Raw genomic sequence first — 26996 nt, 5'->3', positions numbered from 1 at the left:
GGATGACTGGTAGAAATTTTCGGTAGGATCAGATCGATTACCTATAATATTTATTTAGGTCGAAAATTGAACATCTAAATTATCTTTAAAAAAAATCGGTACATTCAAATCTCCTGACATATTATACATTTAAATCACTCTTGATATTTAATTGTCTGTTGATTTATATGCGCTTCCAAATTTTTTCATAAAGTTGCGTCAATCATCTATAAAATAGTGAGTTCTAAAAGCTGATACACGATTAAAAAAAAAAAACCGCGCTCCAGACGGTTTGGGAAGAAAAAGGACAAAAAACCCTGTTTGTGTGTTCTTCGTGCTTATCGTAATTTAGATAGCTTCGCTTTTGTGGAGGCACCAGATACTGTGATCGTCATCCGGGTCAATTTATGATTCCAGAGCAATATCGATGGCTTCTACTAGGCTGCTCTTGACTAACTTCCTCGCACACTTTTGCATGTCCACCTTCCCCTGTCTGCTTGCTGTATCATAATCGCATCATCGCTGCCGCTGTGGGAATCCAATTCTTGAGAAAAATTGCAGTCTGCACTGTGCAATTTCTAGTTTTGTCTAGTGGCGGCAACTTATTGGGGCCGGGAAAAAGAAGCACCCATGTAAATGCCTCCCTTAGTGACCGTGTACACCTTATAATTAGTGTGCAAGTTTTGCGATGCCACTTTCATGAGCTGAAGTAGAGCGACTAATTGAACTATGCAAATCAATCTCTCCTTGTCCCCATGACGCCATTACGATAGCAGCAGCAACTATTCCCAGGTTCTCATCATGATCACTGTGCAGCAACTATTCCCTGACACTGTGTCTTTAGATTTTTGGCCAGTTGCTTCCAAGGTTTTTCTTCTGCTGACAGAGAATATACTAATTATTCCATCCAGGAAGGGAATGTTTATCTTTTAAAATGTGCAATAAAGTAGAGTTAATGGATGCCCGATTTATAAAATTGTCCTATAAGATTGTATTTTTTTATTATAGTTCTTTAGGCCTGCCTAATTTACTAAATCTGTTTTTTTTTTGTTTTTTTTTAATTCTCGTGGTTTATTTTGTGTATCAACTATCTGTTTTGTATTTCATAGGTTAAACTTTGGGACATCAGCGCACTTAAGTCGTGTCCTCTTTCATCGCTATGGCCTTTGATCTATCAGGTGTCCCCCTGGCGTCCTTGATCCTTCCCCTTTCCGCTATTCCATTCCCATCTGCCAACACCATACAAAGCCACCTCCCGGTAACACTAACGCCACCATTACCTCCCCACTCCACTTTCTGCGCACCCTTTTCACTATCTTGCATTTTATTATCATCATTCTTATCAGTTATCACCATCACTTATTAAAGTTACCGAAAGCTACCCACATCCGCCTCCTCCGGACCACCGCCGCCGCCGCCTCCTCCTATTCTTCTTCTTCTTCTTCTTCTTCTTCTTCTTCTGTTCTTCCCCACTTCCTCTACATCTTTCCTCTCTTAAAAAGCTTTCTTCTGGAAGCTTCTCCTCCGGCTCCGATGCCGTCCAAACCCTTGCACTTCCGCGGCGCCTCTCTCTTCATCTTGTTCTTCTTCCTCCTCCTTCTCCTTTTCTTGTACTCCTTCCACCGCTCTTCCTCCTCCGATCGCCAGCACGGGCTTTCCGCCACCGATGCTCAGCGCCTCTTCCTCGCCCTCTCCGCCGGCGCCAATGCCACCATCGCCTTACACCTACGCACTCTCACTCTCCACCCTCACCTCGCTGGAACCCCTTCCGCTGCCGTCCCCGCCTCCTACGTCCTTTCCCATTTCCGATCCTCCGGTCTCCGCGTCTTCACCGTCGACTATTCCCCACTCCTCTCCTACCCCGCCTCAGCCTCCCTCTCCCTCCTCCGCTCCGATGGTGCGCTCCTGAAGTCCCTCCCCCTCGCCGAGCCCGCCGACCCTTCGGCCGCCGCCGTCGCGCCGTACCACGCCTACTCCCCCTCCGGTGCTGCCGTCGCCCCCGCCGTATACGTTAACTTCGGTCGCGAGAAGGACTACAACTTGCTCCATAGGATGGGCGTTGAAGTCAAGGGGTGCGTCGCGATCGCGCAGCGTGGCGAGGAGTACCGGGGCGCGGTGGTGGCCAGGGCCGCGGCGAAGGGAGCGAAGGCGCTGTTGTTATTTAAGATAGCTGACCTAGGTGGGGTTGAGAGGGGGACCGTGTTGCTCGGTGGGGTCGGAGATCCGCTGACCCCGGGGTGGGCTGCCCCCTCTGACGAAGGAGGCGAGAGGCTCGACGCCGAGGAGGCGGAGGTGAGGCGGAGGTTTCCTAAGATTCCGTCAATGCCGGTGGCGGAAGAGGTGGCGTTGAAGATTCTAAGTACGCTTGGTGGACCCACGATGCCGCCTGAATGGAGAGATGATTTGCGTTTGGCGGCGGAGTGCGGCGTCGGACCAGGTCCCATGTTGGTCAACTTCACCTATCAGGTAATCTCACCCGTCCATCGTTTCAATCCAGACACCTTTTGAACTGCCGTAGTTTATGGGGGCTTTTCATCTGCATACCTTACCCATCGACGTTTCACTTGGAGTATGTTGTTCACCTGAATTTTCTACCTGCGGCTGTCCTTTTTTACTACCCAGCAATTTTAGCTTTCTGCTGATGCAAGTGGTCCAATGCCTTGGAGGAATTAATGGCTTATAAGTCTAAAAGGCACCGTTTGTAGTAATTCTGTCTTGTATTGGCTCCACATGGTTTAACAATACTAGTATCTGTATGAGCCACGAGGACGTATGCTTGTCATTTTCATAGTTAGACAAATTGTTATTGTGTTACTATCACACCAATTCATTTTTTGGTCGCATCTCATTCAATCCCAGTAGTTGTGGTCCCAAACCCCAAGTGAGGATGCCCAAGTGAAGCAATGATAAGATGAACACCTGTGCTTTCTTCTTTCTCATTTATGAGGTGCTACTTTTTTGGATAGGACAACATTTCTTTTCTCAATAGAATATATCTACTGTACTTGCGTGAGGAAATTATGTGCACGATGCAAATGCTCGAAAACATCAATTTATATGTCGAACTGCTTATTATTTGGCGGGTTGGAAGGGGTAAAATTTATGGCATGGAGTCTTTGAAAGGGTGCCTATGCACACATAATGTAATGTTGCATTATGCAAGATACATGAATTCACTAACACTTAAAAGGTCCAACTCACTATAATATCCTTGTCAGATTAAATGCATGCAGATGCTCATGTGTATGAATTCGCGAACACTTCGCCGTCAATATTCAATAATATAACTGGACATACTTTTATGGTGCACAGTTCTTGATAACACTCATCTATGAGGTCTTCTTCACAAATTGTGGCAAAGAAGCTTTATAGACTTGCATGTTTCAAAACCTATTTGTTTATTACATTTGTATGATCTATTGTACTCTCTCTCTCTCTCTCTCTCTTCAGAAATATAATCTTTTTTGTCTATTTGGTTTATGGAAACATCCTGTCTTATTTGTTGAAATAAAACAAACTGTTAGCTCCTTGAATTTGATATGGGCCCCTTTGACTTTATTTGTATTACTGTTTAAATTGGGAACTTTTTATATATTTTTTTATCTATTGATCTTCATTAAGGAAGATAGAAAGGTGGCAAAGATTCAAAATATTTTTGGCATCATACGGGGAAGAGAGGAACCTGATCGTTATGTCATCCTTGGCAACCACAGAGATGCATGGACATTTGGTGCTGTGGATCCTAATAGTGGTACAGCTACTCTCCTTGATGTTGCTCGCCGTTATGGAAGTTTGTTGCGCTCTGGCTGGAGACCTCGAAGGACAATAATCTTATCTAGCTGGGATGCTGAGGAATTTGGAATGGTAAGTTATTTACCCGTTATATTTTAGTATATGTGTATTGGGTGTCAATTTGTTTTGTCTTGCTCATATAAAAATTCAGATTCAATTTGATTGTCGCCTGAGGAAAGAGAGCAAGAGTAATTCCTACGTAGTAGCGAGCACAATCAGAATTGTAAAGGACTGTTGATTGTGCCTTTAGATTCTTAGACCAAATTATGTGCCAAGTTCAGATGGATATTTTTGTCAAACTACTGCATGACTATTGTGTGTTTGATCACTGTCATTGCTCTCATCGCTCTCATCTTATAGGGTATATGTCTCGAACTTCAATTTGAGTGCCACTTATCTGTCGACAATCTTATCTCCAATTACATGATAGGTGGTTGGTCCTAGAGAGCTTTGAATGAGAAAATTATCTGTAGGTTCATGCTTTTCATAGTAGTGGCAAGCACAATGGGATTGTAAAAGACCAATATTTCTTGAGAGTCTTCTTGCTTATTCTAAATTTTGTGTCAAATTAAAATAGAAACATTTTTTTACAAACTACTACATAGCTATTTTGTGTTTGATCACTGACATTGTTCTTATCATATGGCACATCTTTTGAACTTCAATCTCATTGACTTTATGTAATCTCATTTGGAAATAACTATGCTAGACACTTAGGTATACATACATGTGCCATATATAAATACCTGACTTCCAGTAACACACTTCAGCAATATCTGTCCATTCATGCAATCCTTGAGAAAGTCTTGTTTGGCTGAGGTCCTAGGCTGAATGTCTCATTTGATGATAGGATTGACTTAAAATAAGTGGCATACTTGTTTTTCTTCTAAATCAGAGGCTAATCATCACAGATTGGATCTACTGAATGGGTAGAGCAGAACCTTGGATGGTTGACATCAAAAGCTGTGGTGTACTTGAATGTTGATTGTGCAGTTCAAGGTGATGGTTTTTTTGCTGGTGCAACTCCCCAGTTGGATAATATTCTAGTTCAAGTAATGAAGCAGGTAACTATAAGCAGTATTTGAAAGTTGTCTTCAATCTATTTATATTAAAAATATGACAAGTAGGTTAGGTTAAGATTTTTTAGCTCATGATAACTTATACTTCTTTTCATCAATCTTGTAATTTCTTTGTTTGGTTGGTGTTACCGATGAAACATTAAGAACTTGATTATTAAAATCAGACGATTGCCAATTCAATTTAGGACACATACAAAGGTCCGTTTGATATGAACCACATTACCAGAGATTCAGGAGCACTGTAATGAAACCTGAACAAGTAAATGTTAAATCCCATCAACCATAACTGAAACATGCAGAGTCTTTTAGGGTTAGATTCTTGTAGTATATCTCTCTCTAAGCATATTCAATCGCCACTGTAATTTTCCTATTCCATTATCGAGCAATCTCTAATCTCTTTTGAAAGGTATTTAATGCATCTAGTTTTCAAAACATTTCATAAGATTGTTACTCTGTTACCTTCACTGATTTGTAAAATTGATCTAACAATATATATATTTAACTTCTTACTGTACTTTTAGCATGAAAATGTACTTCATTAATCATATTATGGTTTCAAATAAGTTATTTGGGTCTTATATTTTGCGTTGTGACATTCTTTCATTGTGGTAGAAATATTTACACGAACCTTGTGATTCACAATTTGCAAATTCACAAAAATGATAACCTTGATTTGACAACCTCAACAACCTTGGCTAAAAAAAGAATGATCCTTTTAACAATTAAGCAATGAAACCAAACTAATTGGTAATATTGAACGAGGGCTATAAATTTGAATCTGCAATGATGTTACCTGTTAGATTTGGCATTGTTTGCTTCCAATTAATGCCACCTTTATGTTTCAGATTCAAGATCCAGATATCGAAGGCACTGCAGTTTATGATAATTGGGTAGCAAATCATGGTGGTGTTAGTGTAAGTCTAAATGTCTATCCTTATTTCTTCCATTAATATTTGAAGATCTAGAGTGACCTTATCATTTGAATAGCGAGTACATGTTCAGAAATGGAAAAAAAAAATTGATGTAGCTAAAGTTTTTTTTTGTTTGTAATACAGTTCTCCAAATGTTTAGAAATTATCTTTTAGTCTAATAGTTTGTTTTTCTTTTCATGTTTATTTAATATCGTGTTTTTCCTATGCATTGAAATTATTGAGCATTTAGGTTTTCAGATGCTATGTCCGCAACTCAAGATTAATAACTCGTTTTTATTCTCAATAATTTGGTCTATTGCTTGTATTATATAGTCTGATTTTAGTTTCCCCGTGTAATCTTTACGTCATAGATCATGATTGATTAATGCAGAAAATTGAAAGGTTGGGTAGAGCTGATTCAGACTTTTCTGCTTTTTTGCACATTGCTGGCGTTCCTTCAATAGATATGTTTTATGGAGATGGTATGCCTCTTTTTTCAATTATAATATTAAATAATAATCTATGAAGGTTAAAGATGTCTTTTTTTTTAAAAAAAAAAATATTTTGCTGTTGGTGTCCAAGGGCTGTTATGTTTTCTAGTCAAGTGAAAATTACGACATTAGAAAAAAGCTCGCTTAAGCATTTCTGGTTGTTATTGCACTTAGTATCTTTGCAAATCTTTATTTTTGCATGTGACAGGTTACAAAGATTTGCATTTTCATCTTGTGTATGTTTAATTGCTCAAATCTTATGGAAAAAATTTACTTCAGAAATTTTGGTGGCACATATACATCTTTTTGCTAAAAACAATCTGATCAAAGATATCCAAAATGTTATTATTATATGTGGTATATAGTTCCACAGAAAACAAGTTGAGATGGTATGGAGATGTTATTATATTCGTCATTACCTCGTAAAAGAGTGATTGACAACTACTGAGCATGGAGATATTCCACTTCTCAGCTAAAATTGGTGCCAGTGACTAATATGCTCATATTTCATTATGGAAATAAAACTTAGTTACCTTGATTAACAAATCCCTGAGTTTAACTGTCTAAAGTTACTAATTCATGAATTATTCTATGATAACAAGCGAGTTCAATTGATTTGAGGACCTCATGTTCGGTCGAACGACCGACAACCTTTCGACAACCAGACAGTCGAGTGAAAGATAGATTAGCAGCTTTACTATGTACAGCTGATATGGTGATGTCTCGCCCGAGCGACATCCGGTCGTCCTATAACGGGACCCAGACGTATCTCATCCTATCCTTTTAGAAGTTTGTGCCACTAACAACAGAGCATGTCCAGCATGCAAATCGTACTTTATAATCTTTTAGCCTGTCACATAAGAGATTTGTCGCTTAAGGAAAAGTGTCGAGGACACTTTTTAACTTGTCTTTTCTTAGCACGTTTTGTAAAACGTGCATACACTTTGAGATGCACATTATAAAAGGGGGTTCCCATCTAAGTGGGAGGTATGCGATATTTTGTTATCTACACGCTCTTAACTATTGATGATTTCTACTATTCTTCTCCACTGAGCCGAGGATTGATTTGAGCGTTGGAGGGTCAATGTCGGGAACCCCTTCTCCGCTCGGCATTAATGCTCCTGGTTTTGTAGGATAACACGGAGTCTTCTTTCAATCAATCGTAGAGCCATGTTCCCAGCCTGCTATCTTCTCAGCTTTCTGACAGGATTATATTTGACACCGCATGTGGGAAACTCACCTGCATCCAAGACGTGAAGATGGAAGATGCTGGACGACTCACCACCGTGATGCTAACCCAAGAAGATTTAGAGATGCTGATAAATGCCAGGGTTGCGAAGATGGTGCGGCAGCAATAAGAGACAACAACCAATTGCCGAGCGTCGAACGACCCAACCGCGTTGGCGATAGGCTAACGAGCTGACCAAAGAGCCTGAGCGAAAGACCCCGCAGGTCGTAAGCCGAACCACAGGCCGACTAGCGCCTTTCGGGAGCACTGAACGCGCCGATCCCATATCATCGGGCGTTTTTCCGCATGCCCTCAAAAGAGCAAGGCCGAGCTGAAAGGACACAAGGATCCTCTTCCGAGAACGCGTCCGTCCGGGATGGGCGAAAAGGTAAGGCACCCCGACTCGATGACTCTCTCGAGCGGATCAACAGATAGTTCTTCCAAGAAATCCTCGACGATCAGTTGTCACCTCATTATAGGCCTCTGACGATCGAAGAGTACACGGGGTCTAATCAAGTTCGACAACATGACCATGCTCCACTAGTACATTGATAGAGTTAAGTGCCAAGTATTCCTCACCATGCTCTCCCGATCGACGCAAAGGTGGTTCAAACGCCTGCTGATTGGATCAATATGCAACTTTAAAGACTTCTGAATGGCTTTTCTTCAACATTTCGCTAGCAACAGCCGCTACCTAAAGACGAACGTGAACCTGCTCACGGTCAAACACTAGGAAGTATTATGGGCCTACATAAAAAGATTCAACTAAGTGGCCATGGAGTCAGCCACCCAGGAGATCCTGGTAAGTTCCTTTTCGCAAGGAATTACAGATGGCGATTTCTTTTGCACACTCATCCAAAAGTCCCCGAGAGACTTCGACCAACTGCTCAGGTGGGCTACGAAGTACATTAATGTCAAAGAGGCCCAGTCAGTGCGGAAAAAGGAAGTGATTCCCGAGCTGGCAGTTGTCCCAGAGAGTCGAGTGACCCACATCCATCAATTGCCAAGAGGGCCCGAGCGGGCACAACCCAGCAACACCCAGAGCCCCGAGCCCATGCAGTCCAGCATGTGGAGGTACAACGACCAAAGTTCATCGAGCTTCGATAGTGGACTCCGTTTTTCTGTTCTTATCATCTCAACAACTCACAACACAAGAGTTGCTATCATCTCAACCCAAAGCTGTGCAGACCATCTCCCCAAAGATTTCGCCACCATCCCCGTTGATCGGGCAGATAACATGATGATGGCAGGGCGGCACCCGAGCGGCACTGACTATATCCCCAGCGAAGAGATAATTAGAGGCATGCTCGGGCATCCACTAAGCGGCCACACTCGTCAGCCCGAGAAGAAGAGAATCTCAGCAATGTCGCTTGGGGCGATATCAATATGATGGTCGGAGGTCTAATCGACGGTTGGAATTCGACGGTGATTCCAACTAGGTTCAGAAATCACATGTCAGGCGGTTGGAAATTCATGCAGCCAGGTGCAGCAAAGAAAAAGCACAGGGACTCGAAATCAATTTTGGTCCACAAGATTTGGAGGTAGTAGAAGTCTCTTACGATGACGCCTTGATCATCATGGCTGTAATTGTTAACTATAACATTCACGGCACTTTTGTTGATAGGCAGTTCGATGAATATTATATTCAAGAAGGCATTTGATCAGCTTCAGATCGATCGGAGGGAACTTCAACCCATGACAACTCCACTATACAACTTCACAGGTAATGAGGTGTTATTGATTGGCCAGGCTTGGCTGACCATATCACTCGGAGAAGAGCCACATGTGAGGACGAGGACGATAAATTTTATTGTAGTGGATGCTCTGTTCGCTTATAATGTTATATTGGGCCGACCACCGCTGAACGAGTTCTGAGCGGTCGTCTCCATGTTTTGCCAAAAGATCAAATTTTTTGTGGATAACTCGGTCGGTGAAGTTAAGGGCGACCAACTTGTAGCTCGCCGTTGCTACGCGGAAGTGGTGAAAATTGAGTTGTGAGCCTCTCGGAAGACCCAACGACTTGAGGCCAATGCCACTACCTTTATTGCGGCTGATCTGAGCATAGAAACGAAGGCTGAGTTGGTTGCTTGTCTAAGGCAAAATCATGATGTGTTCGCGTGGGCAACTCATGAGCTCTCGGGAATTTCGCTAACAATAGTGCAGTATGATTTGCACGTTCGATCGGGCGCTAGGCCAGTCAAGCAAAAGAAAAGAGATTTAAGCTCGGAACAAAATCAGATTATCCGAGTGGAGGTGGAAAAGCTGCTGGAGGCGGGGCAGATCCGAGAAGTACAATTCCTGAGCGGGCTCGCCAACATGGTGATGGTCTCCAAGTCGGGTAACAAATGGCGGGTTTGCATTGACTTCAGAGATTTAAACAAGGTCTGCCCAAAGGATTACTACCCTTTGTCATGCATCGATCAGATGGTTGACTCCACGGTGGCCTGTGAGTTGATCTGCATGCTGGATGCATATCAGGGCTACCATCAGATTTCACTCGCCAAGGAAGATCAAGAAAAGGTTAGCTTTATTACGGCAGACGGGACTTGCTACAACATTATGCTGTTCGGGCTGAAGAACGCCGAGGCCACCTACCAAAGATTGATGAACAATGTGTTTCGATGGCAGATCGGCAGACATATGGAAGTATATGTTGACGACATATTGATAAAATTCCTCCGAGTTGTTGACCTGTGTGCAGATATGGAAGAGACATGTCGGACCTTGAGGAAGTACGGAGTCAAGCTCACCTAGCAAGTGCTTGTTAGGAGTAAGAAGCGGACGGTTTCTCAGTTACATCGTAACCGAGCGGGGAATCGAAGCAAATTCAAGCAAAGTGAAGGCACTCTAAGACATGCCCCCTCCGCGCAAATTGAAGGAAGCTCAGCGACTGATCGGATGAATAACAGCTCTGTCAAGATTTATCTCCAAGTCGTCCGATCAGAGTTCGCCATTCTTTAAAATTATGCATCGAGCTACCAAGTTCTAATGGGACGTTGAATGCGACAAGGCGCTTGAGGAACTTAAGAATTATTTATCTTCTTTACTTGTACTTGCGAAGCCCATCGCCAGCGAGCGCTCTGGATATACTTGCCTTCCACATAGCGAGTGGTTGGATCGGCGTTGGTGCGATAGAATGGCAATGAACAACAGTCGGTGTACTTTTTTAGCCATTTATTAAAAGGTGTCGAATGTCACTACACCAGTCTTGAGAAGCTGGTGTATGGGTTGGTCCTTGTCATTCGTAGGTTACGCTCTTATTTTCTTTCACATCCTATAATTGTGCTAACTAACGGTACACTAGGGAGAGTCCTCAACCCAGAGGCATCCAGACGGCTAATCAAGTAGACTACGGAGCGACATACAGTACCGACTCAGATCAACGATCAAAGCACAAACCTTAGCCGATTTTGTGACTGAAATACAGAACGCTAAGCCAGAAGCTACTTGGAAAGTATATGTAGATAGGTCGTGCACTCAGCACGCGAAGACAGAATGCAACTGTCCGTTCAGCTAGAATATCGGGCTACAAATAATGAAGCAAAATATGAAGCTTTTATCGTCGATCTGCATGTAGCTCGACATGTGGGAGCCACAAGGGTTCGTATCCACTCAGATTCCCAACTGCCAGCTTAGCAGCTTTTAGGTACTTTTGAAATAAAAATGTCAGATTGAAATTATATGCTGAGACTTTTAAAAAATTAAAGGCAGGATTCTAAGAAGTAATCGTACAAAAGAACCCTGGCCAGACAATCAATATATAGACGAACTGGCCAAGTTAGCAAGTTTTCAAGCCTCGTAGTGCTGGATAAGCCAATCGAGCAGGTGATATTGGTGGCTCATATTGATAGAGCGGCTGAATAGGAGCACCAAGTGATTGGAGGACACCTTTGATTGATTTCCTCCCGATTGGGAGCAAGCTCGGTTGAACAAAAAGAGAGTCGAACGGTTCACATTAATAGGAGACCACTTATACAAGAGAGCTTTCTCTAGGCCATTATTAAAATGCATCGGATAGGAAGACGTTCAGTACATCTTACAAGAAGTGCATCAAGGTTCTTGTGACAGCCATTCGGTCGGTCGTTCTCTAGCTCTGAAAATCTTGTTGGTTGGATATTTTTGACCTATCTTGCACATAGATGTCGTCCGGACGTTGGCAACTTGCCCATCATGTCAAAGATACCAGAACATATCACACTGACCTATAAAAGAGCTAAAGGTGTCCATTGCCTCTTGTATGTTCGACCAGTGGGGCATGAATTTTGTTGGACCCTTCCCCATAGTGACCGGTCAGAGGAAATTTCTGCTTGTGGCTATGAACTAGTTCTCTAAATAGGTGAAGGCGGAACCGCTTGCCAAGATAATTGAATATATGGTTATCAAGCTCTTATGGAAAAATATCGTGTGTCGGTTTGGCGTTCCTCACAAGCTCATTTCTGAGGAAGGCAATTTCAAGGATAGAGGCTTAGAGAGTGGTGTGCCTGTTATGGTATTCTGCAAACATTCACTTCAGTAGTCGATCCCTAGGGCAACGACCAGGCGGAGGTCACCAACAGATAAATTCTCAGAGGACTCAGAACTCGGCTTGACCACCTTGGGGGAAGCTGGGTCGATGAGCTTCCGAGTGTACTGTGGGTGTACCGCACCACTCCTCGAGAAGTCATCGGCATCACTCCGCTCCACCTGGTGTATAGAGGAGAAGTAGTAGTGTCGGTCGAAATAGGCGTGGAATCCGATCGGAGACAACTATTCAATGAAGAAAATCTCGAGCGGTGGTTTATGGAATTAGACTTGATAGATGAGATCAGAGATAAAGCAGTCGTTCGACTGATGGCATATTGGCAAAGGATGAATTAGAACTACAACAAAAGGGTGATTCCAAGATCATTTCAGGTCGGCGACTTAGTCTGGAAAAAAGTCAAGTCGCTCGACGACGTCAACAAGTTGGAAGCTTTATGGTGTGGACCGTATAAAGTAATACATAAGCTCAGTATAGGATCTTATTATCTATAAGATGAGAATGGAAGAAATCTGGACCGACCTTAGAGTGCAAACCATCTATAGCCCTATCAGATTGGGTAGTAAGTTCGTGATCGAATTTATGTAAATTACAACAATATTTGTTCTATAAATGCAAGAAAATTTAAATGAAAAATTATTGAGTATTCCAGATTCTAGCTATTAAGGCAAGTTATAAGTGAGCAAAGTCCTCGCGCCTAAGTGTCAAAGACTCACACTGTTCAAATAAGTCATAAGTGAGCTAAGCTCTCACGCCTTCATACTCTTGAGCCGTTTGGCTAAGTTATAAGCGAGCAAAGCCCTTGTACTTAAGTGTTAAAGAGTCGCGCTATTCGGGCGAGTTATAAGTGAGCTAAACTCTCATGCCTTCAGACTCTTGAGCTGTTCGGCCAAGTTATAAGCGAGCAAAGCCTCACGCTTAAGTGCCCCAGACTCTCGCATCGTTCGGACTAGTTATAAGTGAGCATGCTCTCACGCCTCTAAACTCTTGATTTAGCCAAGTTATAAGCGAGTAAAGCCCTCGTGTCTAAGTGTCCCATACTTTTGCACCATTTGGACAAGTTATAAATGAGCTTGCTCTCACGCCTCCAGACTCTTGAGCCGTTCGGTCAAGTTATAAGCGTGCAAAGTCCTCGTGCCTAAGTGTCTCAGACTCTCACATCGTTCGGGCGAGTTATAAGTGAGCATGCTTTTACGCCTCCAAATTCTTGAGCCGTTCGATCAAGTTATAAACGAGCAAAGCCCTCGCGCCTAAGTGTCAACGACTCTTGCGTCATTCGAGCGAGTTATAAGTGAACTAAGCACTTATGTCTCAAGACTCTTGAGCCGCTCGGCCAAGTTATAAGCGAGCAAAGCCCTCACGCCTAAGTGTCAAATACTCTCGCACCGTTTAGGCGAGTTACAAGTGAGCTAAGCTCTCACGTCTCTAGACTCTTGAGCTGTTCGGTCAAGTTATAAGCGAGCAAAGCCCTGGTGCCTAAGTGTCAAAGACTCATACCGTTCGGGTGAGTTATAAGTGACTTAAGCTCTCATGCTTCCAGAGTCGTTCGGCCAAGTTATAAGCGAGCAAAGCTCTTGTGCCTAAGTGTCAAAGACTCTCGTGTCGTTCGAGCGAGTTATAAGTGAGCATGCCCTCACGCCTCCAAATTTTTGAGTCGTTCGACCAAGTTATAAGCGAGTAAAGCTCTTACGCCTAAGTGTCCCGGACTCTTGCACTGTTCGGGTAGTTATAAGCGAGTAAAGTCCTCGCGCCTAAGTGTCAAAGACTCTCGCGCCGTTCGGCCGATTTATGAGTAAGTTGAGCTCTCACACACACAGGCGCTGTTCGGTCAAGTTTTGAGCAAGCTTTGCTCCCGCGCTTCGTATTGCTCGAGTAGACCGAAAAAGCTAAGTCTCAAATACTAAAAGCAAGCTTTAAATTAGCACGTCTATATATCGAGAACTCTATAAAGCAGAACGGGAGTGCATGGAACTAAACTTAGCAAATTTGTTCAAGAAGTACTTAGTAGGTAAAGGAATTGTTACAAAATTAACAAGAAAACTACGCCAGATCAACAACTACATCATCTGGGAGTGAATCCACGATTTTCTCCCTCTTGATAAACTTATCCTGGATCTCCGTTGAAAGATAGCCACACTCCTTTAGCTGCTGAAGGTCCCATCAATGCCGTAGTTGAATAGGCGGAAGGTCCGGTCGGTCAACTTCTGGTTGAAAGCCTCCGAGCGAAGGTACTCGACTTTGAAAGCCTCTTCGGGCTCATCTTCTTAGAACTTGGTGAGTTGGACCTTGGATGCCTCCAGCTTAGCCTTCAGCCTTCAGTGATTGCAGCTCGGCGTCTTTTTCAGCGATTTTTCGTTGGTGCTTCTCGATCCAAAGCTCGTTAGCCATCTGTTCAGTAATTCGACTAACTTGCTCTGTAGCCAAAGCTACCTCCGTCTCCTCAAGCTTTTTGGCTAGAAGCCGAGCCTCTTTATTTTTGATATCTAGGTCTTCAATGTCTCAGAGCTTCTTGCATTAGCAAAGTTAATCTTCGACTCAAAATTATGAACCTACTTGGTTAGCAGGTTGAGCTGAAGGGCCTGATCATGATTCTTATTTTTTTCCACTGTAAGCGCTCGCTCGGACCCTAGGAGTTGTTCGGAAGTTGTATCCAAGTCTTACTTCAGCTGGGCCATTTCAGTAGTTAGTCGACTAAGGCCTGCGAGGCCTTGTCTCCTCGACCAGGATCTGCAGCTGTTTATTTTCATGTTCGAGGAAAGTCAGTCTTTGGCAGGCCAAGTTTTGCAACCAGAACTGCTAGAAAAAGAAGTCAATTATGGTCGACTAGGAAAACGAATAAGAAAACTCTAGATAAGCTTACCCTAGTTGATTTCTGGCTGAAGTTGTTAGTGAGCTCACCAGGTGGAATTGTGGCCGTCCTGACCCTAGCATCCGCCCATGTCTGGGCTAAGGGACCTTGTATCCTGACCTGGTGTTCTGGGGAGCGCAACTTAGCGTCGTCCGGATGACGTCAGTCATCAATTGGTAATCTGATGATGGTCGTTATATTCCTACGGTTGCTCGGATCGGAGGGCTCTGATGTCGCCTTGCCCTTGGACATTGGGGAGGAACGAATAATCGAAGTAGGGGTTGCAGGGTTGGCTGGTGGTGGCATCAGGCAGGAAATCGGTTGTGTTATTGTTGCCCTGTCCGGCAGCTCGAACAAAGAAGGTGTCCGATCGGATATGGAGTGGGTAAACCAACTGTCCTCTCAGGGACGACGGATGAAGAGCTCTCACCCGCTCGGACGGGGCTCGAGGAGCTGACGCGGCCTCAGAAGTTTGTGGAAGAGAGATCTCCGATCGGGAGGACGCCTTTGACTGGAGCCTTTTTCGGCGTTAGCACTGGATCAAAGGTTTGCTGGAGGTGGTTGATTTCGACGGAACAACTATGGGTGCCATAGAAGGGTGCTCGGGTGGTAGCTCACCAGTGTTAGCTGCAGCATCGCTGGCTGCCGCCCGACCTGCTCCTGCTTCACTGGTTAGTTCTTTAGATTGCCTGATCGGCAATAGCCCGCGACTTTCCAGCTCACCCGACCCTTGGCGCTAATTTCTCCATCAGTTAACTTGCCCTTGCCGCTGAGCAGCGACTTGAACATGACTTGGGTTGTAAAAAAAAACAAGAAATCAGCTAGATTAAAAAATGACAGAAGGAAAAATGACTTACCAAAAGAGTCGGGCAGCTGAGCTCGAATAGAACTCAGCCCAAATATATACAGAATGTCCTCCAGCAGCAGCTTATGTATATGGTATTTTTGACTGGCTAAGTGCGCAACTACTTGAAGGTAGGTCGACTCCCATCAGTATTTTCCCAGCGTGGGGGGTTTCGGTAGCTCCATTTGCTAGTCGGTCAGGAAAGAGGGCCGATCAGAAAGTCGAACGTAGAAATAGTGATCCTACTAGCCCTTATTAGAGGTGGACATCTTTTTAAAATAGACAACGCCCACTCGGGCTTGAAAGAGAAAGGTGTCTGGCTCGGACAATTTTGGGTAATAAAAATAGTGAAAAATGCGGGGCAAAAGAGGAATGTCGTACAGGCGGAGTAGTACTACAACCTCGCACAGTAACCTAAATGAATTAGGTACTAACTGTGATAATGGGATGTGAAAATACCTACACACTTCAGAAAAAAGGGATGAATAGGAAATTCCAGACCGACATATAATTGGTCTTTGAAGAAAGGAAGTCGTCCGGAGGTGTGTGGGGACGGTCATAGGCAGAAGGGATTGCGATTTTGTGATCGTCGGAAATGTGATAGGTCATTTTCATCTAGTTTACCTTGTCGTCGTTAAAGTCCGACTCGGTAGAAGTATACCACAACCCGTGGACAGCCGAGGGTGAAGGAGAGTATGCCATGGAACGAGTATGAAAATTAGAGATCGAAGGGAGAAAGGCAAAAGAACTTAACTAGAGAAAGATTGTCGATGAGGAGCAGAGAGCAAGAAGCAACGTAGACGAAAATGAAGGATGCGATAAGGTGAAGGAAGAAATTAAGGGTTTAAAAACCTTGTTGTCAGTTGCCCTGAGTCATCCGATCAAGGGCTTGGGAAAACGAGGCTTAATTTGGGCCGTCGAATTTGAAAAGGTAGCTATCACATCAGATTCTAATAGTCGCCTGTCACGTCACACATGCGGTGACAGAAGATTGCAACGTGTGACATTCAACTATAGGTGACATTAATGAGGAATGGAAGCATATGATTAAAAGGCGTGGTCGATGTGCTTTACATTAATGACAGAGGATTTGAGCGATTTTTAAGAAATCAGGGTGATGTCAGCAACAATTAAAAGGCACTGAGATAAGTGGTCGTTCAGGAAGGAAGAAAAAGGCTAATAAGGCTAAGAAACGGCTAAGTATCGTCTACGTCGTGTCCGAGCGACATCAGTCTCAGAGCCTCCCGCTCGGGGAGTTAGTCAAAAAAAGGCTAAAAAAGCTAATAAACAGGTAAGTGTGGTTCGCATCGGATTTGAGTGGCGTTAATATTGGAATCTCCCGATCGGGTTGAGATCAGCTTCCTGAAGTGTCGTGAGAGTGACGATTGTGATAGCCGAGTGACGACTCTAAATCCTAGAACTCTCGATTGGGAAGAAGAGTTGCAAGAAGATACTAATTTTCCAGTTAGTCGAATTTGCAGTCTCCTTCGATTAGACTTGTATTACGATGATGAAGAGGGCCCCACCAAAGATAGGTTAAAGCAAGGAAGAGCGACTGACATGGAGGTCAAAGTCAAAATATCAAAGGCCCAGGATCATAGTGTTGGAACCCCAAGGTTGTTTCGGTGTGATCAACAAGTTAAGTTAGGTTTTGTGTGTTTCTAACCTTGTGTCTAAGTGTGCAGGAGCTTAGGAGCACAGCTAGTTGAGCGGAAGACGCAACTAGCGAGAAGGACGACACGCGGTGCATCCGAGGAACGAGGCGCTGCGGAAGAGTACGCCGGCAGACGAGAAGGAAGCGTGTGGTGGTTCCGAGGGACGAGAAGTCGGAATGGAAGACTGCTCGAGGAGCAAGAGACGCAGCTAGCGAGAAGGTCGGCACGGGGTGCGACCGAGAGACGAAGACTGCGGATGAGTATGAAGCCGGAGCGGAAGCCTGCTCGAGAAGGCCGGAAGTTGGGTTCGGGTGAGCCCTATTCCGGATGGCAGAGATCACCCAAGCGAACGGAAGACTCGGTCTGAGGCGAATGGAGCCGGAGCAGAAGACCCGGGCTGGAAAAAGTCAACGGGCTTGACTTTTCCAGCCGGGGCGCCCGGACCCCTCCGGGGCGCTCGGAACCCTTCCGGGCGCCCGGAGTTGACTTTTTGACCGGATCGAGTTTTGACTCGATCTGTTCGTTGGAGGATAAAGTTTATTCCCCCCAGGGCGTCCGGAACCCTCAGGGCGCCCCGACCAAGGCTATAAATGTAGCTTTGGTCCAGAAGCTTTTTCAACAACTCAAGCAATTCATTCTTTCTACACTTGTACGCTTTCTCTGTAGTTAAGCTTTTGTTTTTTGCGTTTCATCGTTGTAAGAGGTTTTTCCGCCTGAAGGAGTTTTTAGTACGATCATTCTCCTTGGATTGCCAACCTCCCCGGTTGTAACCAAGTCAACTTCGGTGTCTCATATTTTCTGTTTTAAGTTATTGCTTTTCGATTTTATGCAAGCGTTAGTTTAAGAGTTCGAGAAGGGTTTGCATTTTATTTTCAGGCTATTCAACCCCCCTTCTACCCGGCCCCCGCGATCCAACAAGTGCTATCAGAGTCGAGGCGCTTCAGGAGGACTAATGGCCAATCGAAGGAAAGATAATGGCCGGACCAAGCATCTACCCTCCGAAATTCGAAGGGGATTTCGCTACCTGGAAAAAGCGAATGCAGGTATTCTTTACAACTGATTTTGAATTAATTTTAATAATGGAATTTGACTTTGTAGCTCTAGAGGGCAAAGAAAAATATCAATGGACGAAAAAGGAACAGGCCGACTACGTGGCGAACGGCAAAGCAGAATACCATCTGCTAAGCGTTCTTCCGCCACAAGAAGTCAACCGGATCGGGAACTACGACTCGGCAAAGGAACTTTGGGAGAAATTCCTTGAGTTATGTCGAGAGCATTGATGAGCATCGAGAGCATTGATGAAGGGGGAGTTATGTCGGAAAAAAGCAGCAGTTCAGGAGGAGACACAAACAACGAGATCGACAAGGTAAGTGAGGTACGATCTCTTCCTCTCGATAAACTTTTTAAGTTTGTTAAGTTGCTAACTAAAGACTGCTGCAAGTTAGAAAAAGAAATTAAGAATTTAAAAATAATATTAGCTATATCTTGCCCTTTAGAAGAATTAGATAAAGTTAAATTAGAAAATGAGAAATTGAAATAAGAAAATGAAAATATGAAAATTCAAATAGATAACTTGAAAAATCGTGCATGCCTATCTAATACAAATTTTAGAAAGTCTAATAATTTAAATTGGTATTATAGATATCACCAGGGACAAATTAGAATATCTCAAGAAAATATGTCCCTAAGAAATTTTTGGTTAATCCAGTAGGCTGGAACCTATATTGGGTTCCTAAATCTTGTTTAACCTAAATTTTAATCGAAATTAGCACTTTCAGTGAGAAAATTAAACAATGAATTTCTTTATGAGACTTTGTCTAAGGAAGTGGTTGTTGCTCCAATAACCAAGAAGGCCTAGTGCCTCGCCACTACCTGGAAGCCAAAATATTGAAATAAAACTGTTTAATTAACTTTCTGATAAAAACATTAAGGTGAAAATTTAATAATGCTTTAAAAAGTTTTCTTTAACATTTTTAAAAAAATTTCAAAATTTATTTTTAGAATTTTTTTTTTACATAAAACCTTCACATACAAGTTAAAAGTATTTCTGAAATTTTTGTTTAAAATCTTTACTTAGAAAAATTTTCAGAAAATTTTTTTTTTCAGAATTTTTTAAAGTCAGAAATTTTTTACTTAAAAATTTTACTTAAATTTTTTTTTTAAGTTAGAAACAATTTTTTCAAAAAATATTTGTTTTGCAAATTCTCTAACTTAGAGTTTATTCAAACTTAGAATTTTTTTTAAGAAAGTTAGAAATTTTTTTTACCCTTAGATTCTTTTCGGAATCTTATTTTTTTTATGTGATCAAAGTGGGAGAGGAAAAGTATAAGTCTAGAGGGAGGTACACCAAAAATAATTTTTCTATCTGTTTGCACTTAATTGCAAAAATTAGTTAGTTTATTTTAATGTCTATTTTTACCCTAACTTAACTTGGGTTGATCACATCAAAAAGAGGGAGATTGTTGGAACCCCAAGGTTGTTTTGGTGTGATCAACAAGTTAAGTTAGGTCCTGTGTGTTTCTAACCTTGTGTCTAATTGTGCAGGAGCTTAGGAGCACAGATGGTCGAGCGGAAGACGCAGCTAGCGAGAAGGACGGCACGCCGTGCATTCGAGGGACGAGGCGCTGCGGAAGAGTACGCCGACGGACGAGAAGGAAGCGTGCGGTGGTTCCGAGGGACGAGAAGCCGGAGCGGAAGACTGTTCGAGGAACAAGAGACGCAGCTAGCGAGAAGGTCGGCACGGGATGCGACCGAGGGACGAAGACTGCGGATGAGTACACTGGCGGACGAGAAGGAAGCACGCGGCGATTCCGAGGGACGAGAAGCTGGTGCGGAAGCCTGCTCGAGAAGACCGGAAGTTGGGTTCGGGTGAGCTCTATTTCGGATGGCAGAGATTACTCAAGCGAGCGGAAGACTCGGTTTGAGACGAACAGAGCCGGAGCAGAAGACTCGGGTTGGAAAAAGTCAACGGGCTTGACTTTTTCAGCCGGGGCGCCTGGAGCTGTCCGAGGCGCCCGAAACAATCCGGGCGCCCGAAGTTGACTTTTTGATTGGATTGAGTTTTGACTTGATCTGAACGTTGGGGGATAAAATTTATCCCCCAGGGCGCCCAGAACCCTCAGGGCGCCTGACCAAGGCTATAAATATAGCCTTGGTCCAGAAATTTTTTCAACAACTCAAGCAATTCATTCTTTCTACACTTGTACGCTTTCCTGTAGTTAAGCTTCTGTTTTCTGCGCTTCATTGTTGTAAGAGGCTTCTCCGCCTGAAGGAGTTTTTAGTACGATCATTTTCCTTAGATTAACAACCTCTCCGGTTGTAACCAAGTCAACTCCGGTGCCTCGTATTTTCTGTTTTAAGTTATTGCTTTTCGATTTTATGCAAGTGTTAGTTTAAGAGTTCGAGAAGGGTTTGCGTTTTATTTTCAGGCTATTCAACCCCTCTTCTACCCGGCCCCCGCGATCCAACACAGATCATGCGAAGTTGGCCGAACATGCCTCTAATGTCGATCGGACATGATCGTCCGAACGGCTCCTCTAAAAACTTACAACTGGGGTTAAGAGACAGATAGTAAATCTCCCAGCACACCATCCCTGTCGAGCGGATCTCATGTCGGGTTGGACGATAGGCTGAGCCTATTGACAACCAGACAGCCGAGTGAAGAACAGGTTAGCTGCTTTACTCTGCATGACCGATATGGTGATGTCCGGTCGAGCGGCATTCGGTCGGCCTATAACGGGAGCACAAGCATATCTCATCGTACCCTTTTGGAAGTTTGTGTCACTGACAACAGAGCATATCTAGTATGGAAATCGTACTTTAGAAGCTTCCCTTGTGTCACATCAAAGATTTGTACACTCGCTTAAGGAAATGTCTCAGGCCACTTGTCTTTTCTTAGGACGTTTTGAAAAATGTGCATATGCTTTAAGATGCGTGCAGAGATGCTACAGTGACACTATAAAGAGGGTTCTCATCCACAGGGGGAGGTATGCGATACTTTATTATCTACAAGCTCTTGGCTTGATTTCTACTATTCTTCTCCACTGAGCCAAGGACTGATTTGAGTGTCGGAGAGCCAACACCGGGAACTCCTTTCTGGCTCGGCACTAACCCTCCTAGTTTTGTAGGATAGCGTGGAGTCTTCTTCTAGTCAACCGCCGAGCCACATTCCCAATTTGTCATCTTCTTAGCTTTCGGACAGAATGAATCGTAAACCAACATGTGCAAGAGCATGAGATTGATTAAATCAACTTTTTTGATCTCTTTTTTCCTTATAGAACTGTACCTTCCTTTTTTGCAACTATATTTAAGCTAACGCTGTGCATAAGGTAGATGTAAATAGTTTATTCAGTTTTTAACAACTTGAATGTGTTAGGCTTTATATAATGCTACACATTTTTTGCAGGGCAGATTTTCCAAAAGGGGTGCACCCAAGCTTTGAGTGTTTTTGAACCACACGCCATGCTTTGTTTTATTCATCTCCTCTATTTTACGCACTGAAAATACTTTTGACTTCTCAAAGTTATTATTGCTATTATTATTTTGATCATTTTGTTAAAATATCCTAGGAGATTTATGAGAGTAATATCTACAAAGATAATTCTTTCTTTGAGCTGAAAAGTTTATAAAAAAGTTGTCTAGGTGTTTGTCAAAATAGTATAAAGAACATTTTTACTTTAGAATGGTTCTTTTCAACTTGAAAATTTTGAAATATACTAATTGGCTCCTAGGAAGTCTATAGTCATAACTTTTTGGCCAAAATAACATACTTTGGCGCTGTGTACTTTTATAAGACATAAAATGAAGTCATATTTCTTCTTGATTCTCTCACTTATTACAATTTGTTAATTATATCATTGTTCTTTCCAAGTTTTATGAGTTCCAAGTAGTTGCTTTTGGTTGTTCTTTGAATCTTTCTATTGACTTGGGCCATTGTTTCTGGAAAGATGGCATAGGTTCATTGTCTCATTTTGTGATCTGATGGGTAACTATGATTTCTTCTTCCAGTCTTCCATGGCTACCATACTGCTCTAGATAATTTCAAATGGATGGCAGAACATGGTGATCCATCATTCCATCGTCACATAGCCAGTAAGTGTTACACGTTTCCAGATGTCTGTCACAAAGTATCTCAGTGCATGCCTGTACTATTTGTTTTTTTGTTTTTTGTTTTCATTCAGCTGTTGTTTTGTGTATGCTTTTCAGTTGCTGAAATATGGGGGCTCTTAGGTCTTCGTCTTGCAGATGATCCAATTTTACCTTTTAATTATCTTTCTTATGCTACCCAGTTACATGTAAGTGCTTATTTGCCTAAGCCTTGGTATGTATCACTTTTGTTTCTTTCCTTTTATTTTTCTTCCTGTAATTTATTTTTGTCTTGCATGCCCCAATTGGTAATCTATGTTTATATTGAATTGAAATTATTCAGGTTGTCACTAAGTTATGAACTTTTGCATTATTTCATACTTGGCCTGGTAAAATTGCTTGTTTATATCGGTGGAAGAATAGGTACGCAAGTTACAGAGCCATAACTATATTTGTCTGATCACTAAATAAACTAGGAATCATCTTCGTTCTTTTGGTCTTCATGGGTTATATAATTACTGCACTGACCTTTCTGTAATATTTAGGATTTTTTTATACGTTATGTATATTTATCTTGCTAAATTCATAGGCCTTGGTTTAAAACAAACCAGAACTTTTAGATCATATTGCTACATGTTATATCTGAGGGGTGTCCTAAGACAATCGTCTTATGATTTATATTATTTATTGGATAAATAAAGATTCACTATTTGAGTATACATATTTAATGTATGTGATTGGATCTTAAACTCATTTACTGTATGTGATTGGATCTTAAACTCATTTACTGAATGTTCAAAATACGATTATGGTAACTAGTGAGCATTTTTATATGTGTAATTATAAATGTATTGAAATCTTCCTTTGTCAACGAATTGATGTATTCGGGCATCATTGATTTTGTGAGACTAATATGGATTATACTCTTTGGTCTAACTAAGTAATTGCTCTTCACTAGTGGGAGACATTGATATGTCGAAAGTTAAATGTAGATGCTAATTGTGATAACTAGTTTATCGGAGTGACCTGTTGTAAGACTTCATATGATTATTTACATATATGGATATGTCAATGAATCTCTTATTGTAGTTCAAGTGTAAGTTTCCTTCAACTTGAGGTATTCAAGTCAATTTGGTTATGGAGACTTATACTTGGACATCCTAAGCAATCATCTCGTTGGAGGTGTGACCTCGGATGATTGGGTATAAGTCAATGTGCTCGAAGGTGTTTGGATAGCCCATAGAGGATTCACCACTCCATACGAGGAGACACATTCCCTATGACCACTTATCATGATTATTATTCAAAGTTTTTAGTAAAAGCATCACATGTTAGGAGTATTGTACTTTTGGACACATGTATGAGTAATTTGAATTCGCAGAACGAGGAAGTATTACTTGGGATAAGTGTGATGTAGACGATTTCCTGAACTAAGTGGATATAAGGAGTGAAAGAAACGAGACACGACTCACTTGAGCTGTTGAAAGGTTTATAAGTGGTTTGGAAAATGTATTACTAGGTGCCATCATGATCGATTCATAATTAATGATTAATTATTGACGACCAACATAATCGGGACCGGTCACATGCACTATGAGTTTATCCATGGGACTTAAAACGAGTTTGAAAATTGGATTCTCAGACCGAGACTGAGTCTGGTTGGACCAAATGAGAAGCAAATACAGAAAGATATTTATCGGAACGAAAGTGCGGATGTGCTGTCTTTTGAATATGAGTTGAACTCTCTTTGTTTTAATTATAAACTAAATTGGTTTGATTTTAATTAAAAGAGTTTTGGTTTTGAGCCGAACCAAGAGCTTAATGGATTGTGTTTTGGTTAAGACTTATTGGGTTGAGTTTGGGCTTTCTTATCAAACCCATTTAGGAAATCTATATATTGATATAGAGTTGGGAGAAAAATAAATAAATTCAATTTTGGATCAAAACCTAATTTAATTAGGTTTAATCCCCTCCTCCCTCTCTAGCTGCCAACCACAAGGGGGAAATCCCTCGTGTCGCTGCCTTCCGGCCCCGGCCAGCTAACCTCCCAACGGCTAGCAACCCCTGGCCGACCAACAGGACCCCTGAGATGCTTCCTCCGGCCGGCCAGCGGACAGATTCTGTCTGCTGGTGCTGTAACCCCCCTTTCCGGTCTCTCTTCACTCCGTTTCGGCGAGCAAAAGTTGCTACCGGAATTCCAAAGCCTCGGGGTACCTCATACCTTATTGGCAGCGAATTACGGACGTCGAGAGAAGGAAAAGGAGCGGACAGCCCCTTTTTCCGGCCGGACAGCAGCCTTCTTGTTCGATTCCTCTCTCTGATTGTTGTCTGGTTGCGTATGCCACTGGACACCAAACTCTGTCTTCGCACACAAAGCTAGTACCTTTCGTGAGGACGAAACTCATGACTTCTGAAGTCATCTTGACGATTGCTTTGCGTGGATACGGATAAAGGTGAGGCTCCGAGAGCGTTACTTGATTGATGCTCTTTCCACTTTGCATCATTTGTCAGGTATTCCTGGAGTAAATTTATTTCCATAAAATTTTATATTGCCATCATGTATGAGATGTATCTCTGTATTTGTGTGTTGTAATAATTAGGAATTATTATTATTTTTGTCTTCCGCTGTGTATATGTACGAAACGTGTTTTAGCACACACTCGCATTGGGCTCCCTAACACTAGCTCCATAGTAGGTCAAGCATAGAGGGTTGTGTTTAGTTTGCCAAAAGCTATTTTCTTAACTTTTCTTTCTGTTTATCATCTAGTAGAAATTCCTTTACCTTTCATGCATTTGCCAGGCCATACAAAATTTATCCCAGTACCCAATTGTATTAATTAGTAAGTATTATTGAACCTGATCTCATAGTACTTTTGCTTTGATAGACTCAAATTATAGTGGCATTTTGAGATATGGATAGACAAGAATTGGACTTTTTCTGTCCTCTTGCATTTGTAGGAACATGCTACTGCATTGGATGTCTTGCTGGATGAAGGGATATCTCTACAACTTTTAAATACATCCATTGATGAACTCACTGCCGCTATCAGAGAAGCTGTAGAAGAAGTACAGGTCAGTTTCCAAAGTTACCAAAGAAAACTATATTGTATTACTAATAATTAATTATTATTGTTGTGGCTGTTTTCACTTTTTTGTGTTTGGTTCTGTACACATCTCTAGCAACACATGTGATATATAACAGTCTATACTGGGGCACGTGAAGTGTGTTTTATTAATTATTTTCAACTGCTGTAAAGAGGATAGCTGATTTGAAATGCTTTTATTCTAGAGGCATATAAATTGTTCTTCATGCATTGACAGAAATTGCAAGAGGCAAAAGACACTGGGTATTTTGCTTCTTTAAGACGGCGTGCTTTTAATGATCGCCTAATGCTTGCTGAAAGAGGCTTTCTGGAAGCAGAGGGCCTTAAAGGAAGACCATGGTTTAAGCATCTGGTAAGCTTATTATAAATCTTAAATATTCTAATTTGTTTATATAGAAAATATGTATCCCCAATTAACTCAATCTCTTGATTTCTGGAATATATTTGAAGAGTTTTAGAAACAGAGGCTGTTCCAACTAAGCAAAGCAAAATACGACCATTGTGACAATTTTTTTTCATATTATTGCAAATAAGGATTAGTACATAAGGACATCTCAAGTTTTGTTTACCATATTTTAGAAGTATCTTATATTGTCATGTTTTCTTTACCAGGATGTGACATAGATTGATATGGTTGCCATTTTTTCATATGGTCTTAGTCTTTTATTAGTAAATTTTAAACCTCTTGCATGTATTGCCATATACATCTGATAGATACAGATTTAAATCAAGGATCCAAATGAAACATGGGAAGCGTATTCTAGACTTACAATATCGGTGTTTCAAATTGGGCATTCCACAATGAAAATTTTCACCTTAATATTTGTCTGAAATTTTCTTTCCGTGCGCAGGAGCTTACCATATGATTTTGACCGTAGAGTTGGTTAAAATATTTTAGTGGGTCTTAATTTTTTTAGTCTATTCTTTTGTGTACTGAACTATTATAGCTTTCTTTTTCTAAATTTGGAGTTTGAATATGTTGATTTCTGAAGTTTAACAAATAAACACGCATTGGTCACATACTACCTGCTAAATTGCTGATTGCTTGGGCAGTTGTACTCACCTCCTGAGGATTTCGAAAGCAAGCTGTCTTTCTTTCCAGGGATAGCTGATGCCATTTCTCAAGCTGCACGAAGTACGGGGAAGGAAGCACATTCCAGTCTTCAACATGAGATTTGGAGAGTTGCTAGAGCTATTCAAAGGGCTGCTGCTGCCCTCCGCGGAGAGCTAATTTGAGATCAAAGAGAATGGAAATTGTAATCATTGTCCATATGACTCCAAAAAAAAAAAAAGTTATCTTTTCGGTGATAGCGGTGTCTCGAGTCTTTGACATAGAACTCTGTTTTTGTTGGGTTTGCTTTAGCCAAGCTTTCATAAATTTTATTTTCATGGCGATTGTTTTCTTTAACGGCATTACGACAACATTCTTCTTGCTTTTGAATGTTTGGGTTATTTCCGTAA

General features: G+C 42.0%; 1 protein-coding gene across 3 annotated transcripts; it reads left to right on the top strand.

Annotated features, from left to right (window-relative positions):
- Positions 1-1137: 1137 nt before the first annotated feature.
- LOC122037923 (probable glutamate carboxypeptidase VP8) lies at positions 1138-26996 on the top strand. Of its 3 annotated transcripts, XM_042597408.1 has the most exons (10): positions 1142-2445; positions 3601-3843; positions 4683-4835; positions 5696-5764; positions 6153-6243; positions 22354-22437; positions 22552-22640; positions 25390-25503; positions 25753-25887; positions 26589-26996. In XM_042597408.1, exons 1-10 carry the CDS (start codon positions 1513-1515, stop codon positions 26769-26771), a joined length of 2094 nt encoding a protein of 697 aa, XP_042453342.1. In that variant the 5' UTR covers positions 1142-1512; the 3' UTR covers positions 26772-26996. The 3 variants fall into 3 exon arrangements, 2 of the variants coding, with proteins under 2 accessions (XP_042453343.1, XP_042453342.1); XR_006127771.1 differs by lacking the exons at positions 25753-25887; positions 26589-26996 and adding an exon at positions 22775-22854 and having other exon boundaries at positions 1138-2445; positions 25390-25501; XM_042597409.1 differs by lacking the exons at positions 25390-25503; positions 25753-25887; positions 26589-26996 and adding an exon at positions 22775-24278 and having other exon boundaries at positions 1138-2445.

Source organism: Zingiber officinale, chromosome 1A, assembly GCF_018446385.1.
Source record: "Zingiber officinale cultivar Zhangliang chromosome 1A, Zo_v1.1, whole genome shotgun sequence".
Lineage (NCBI taxonomy): Eukaryota > Viridiplantae > Streptophyta > Magnoliopsida > Zingiberales > Zingiberaceae > Zingiber > Zingiber officinale.
The sequence above is the reverse complement of the archived record's forward strand: the minus strand, read 5'-3'. Positions and strand labels throughout refer to the sequence as shown.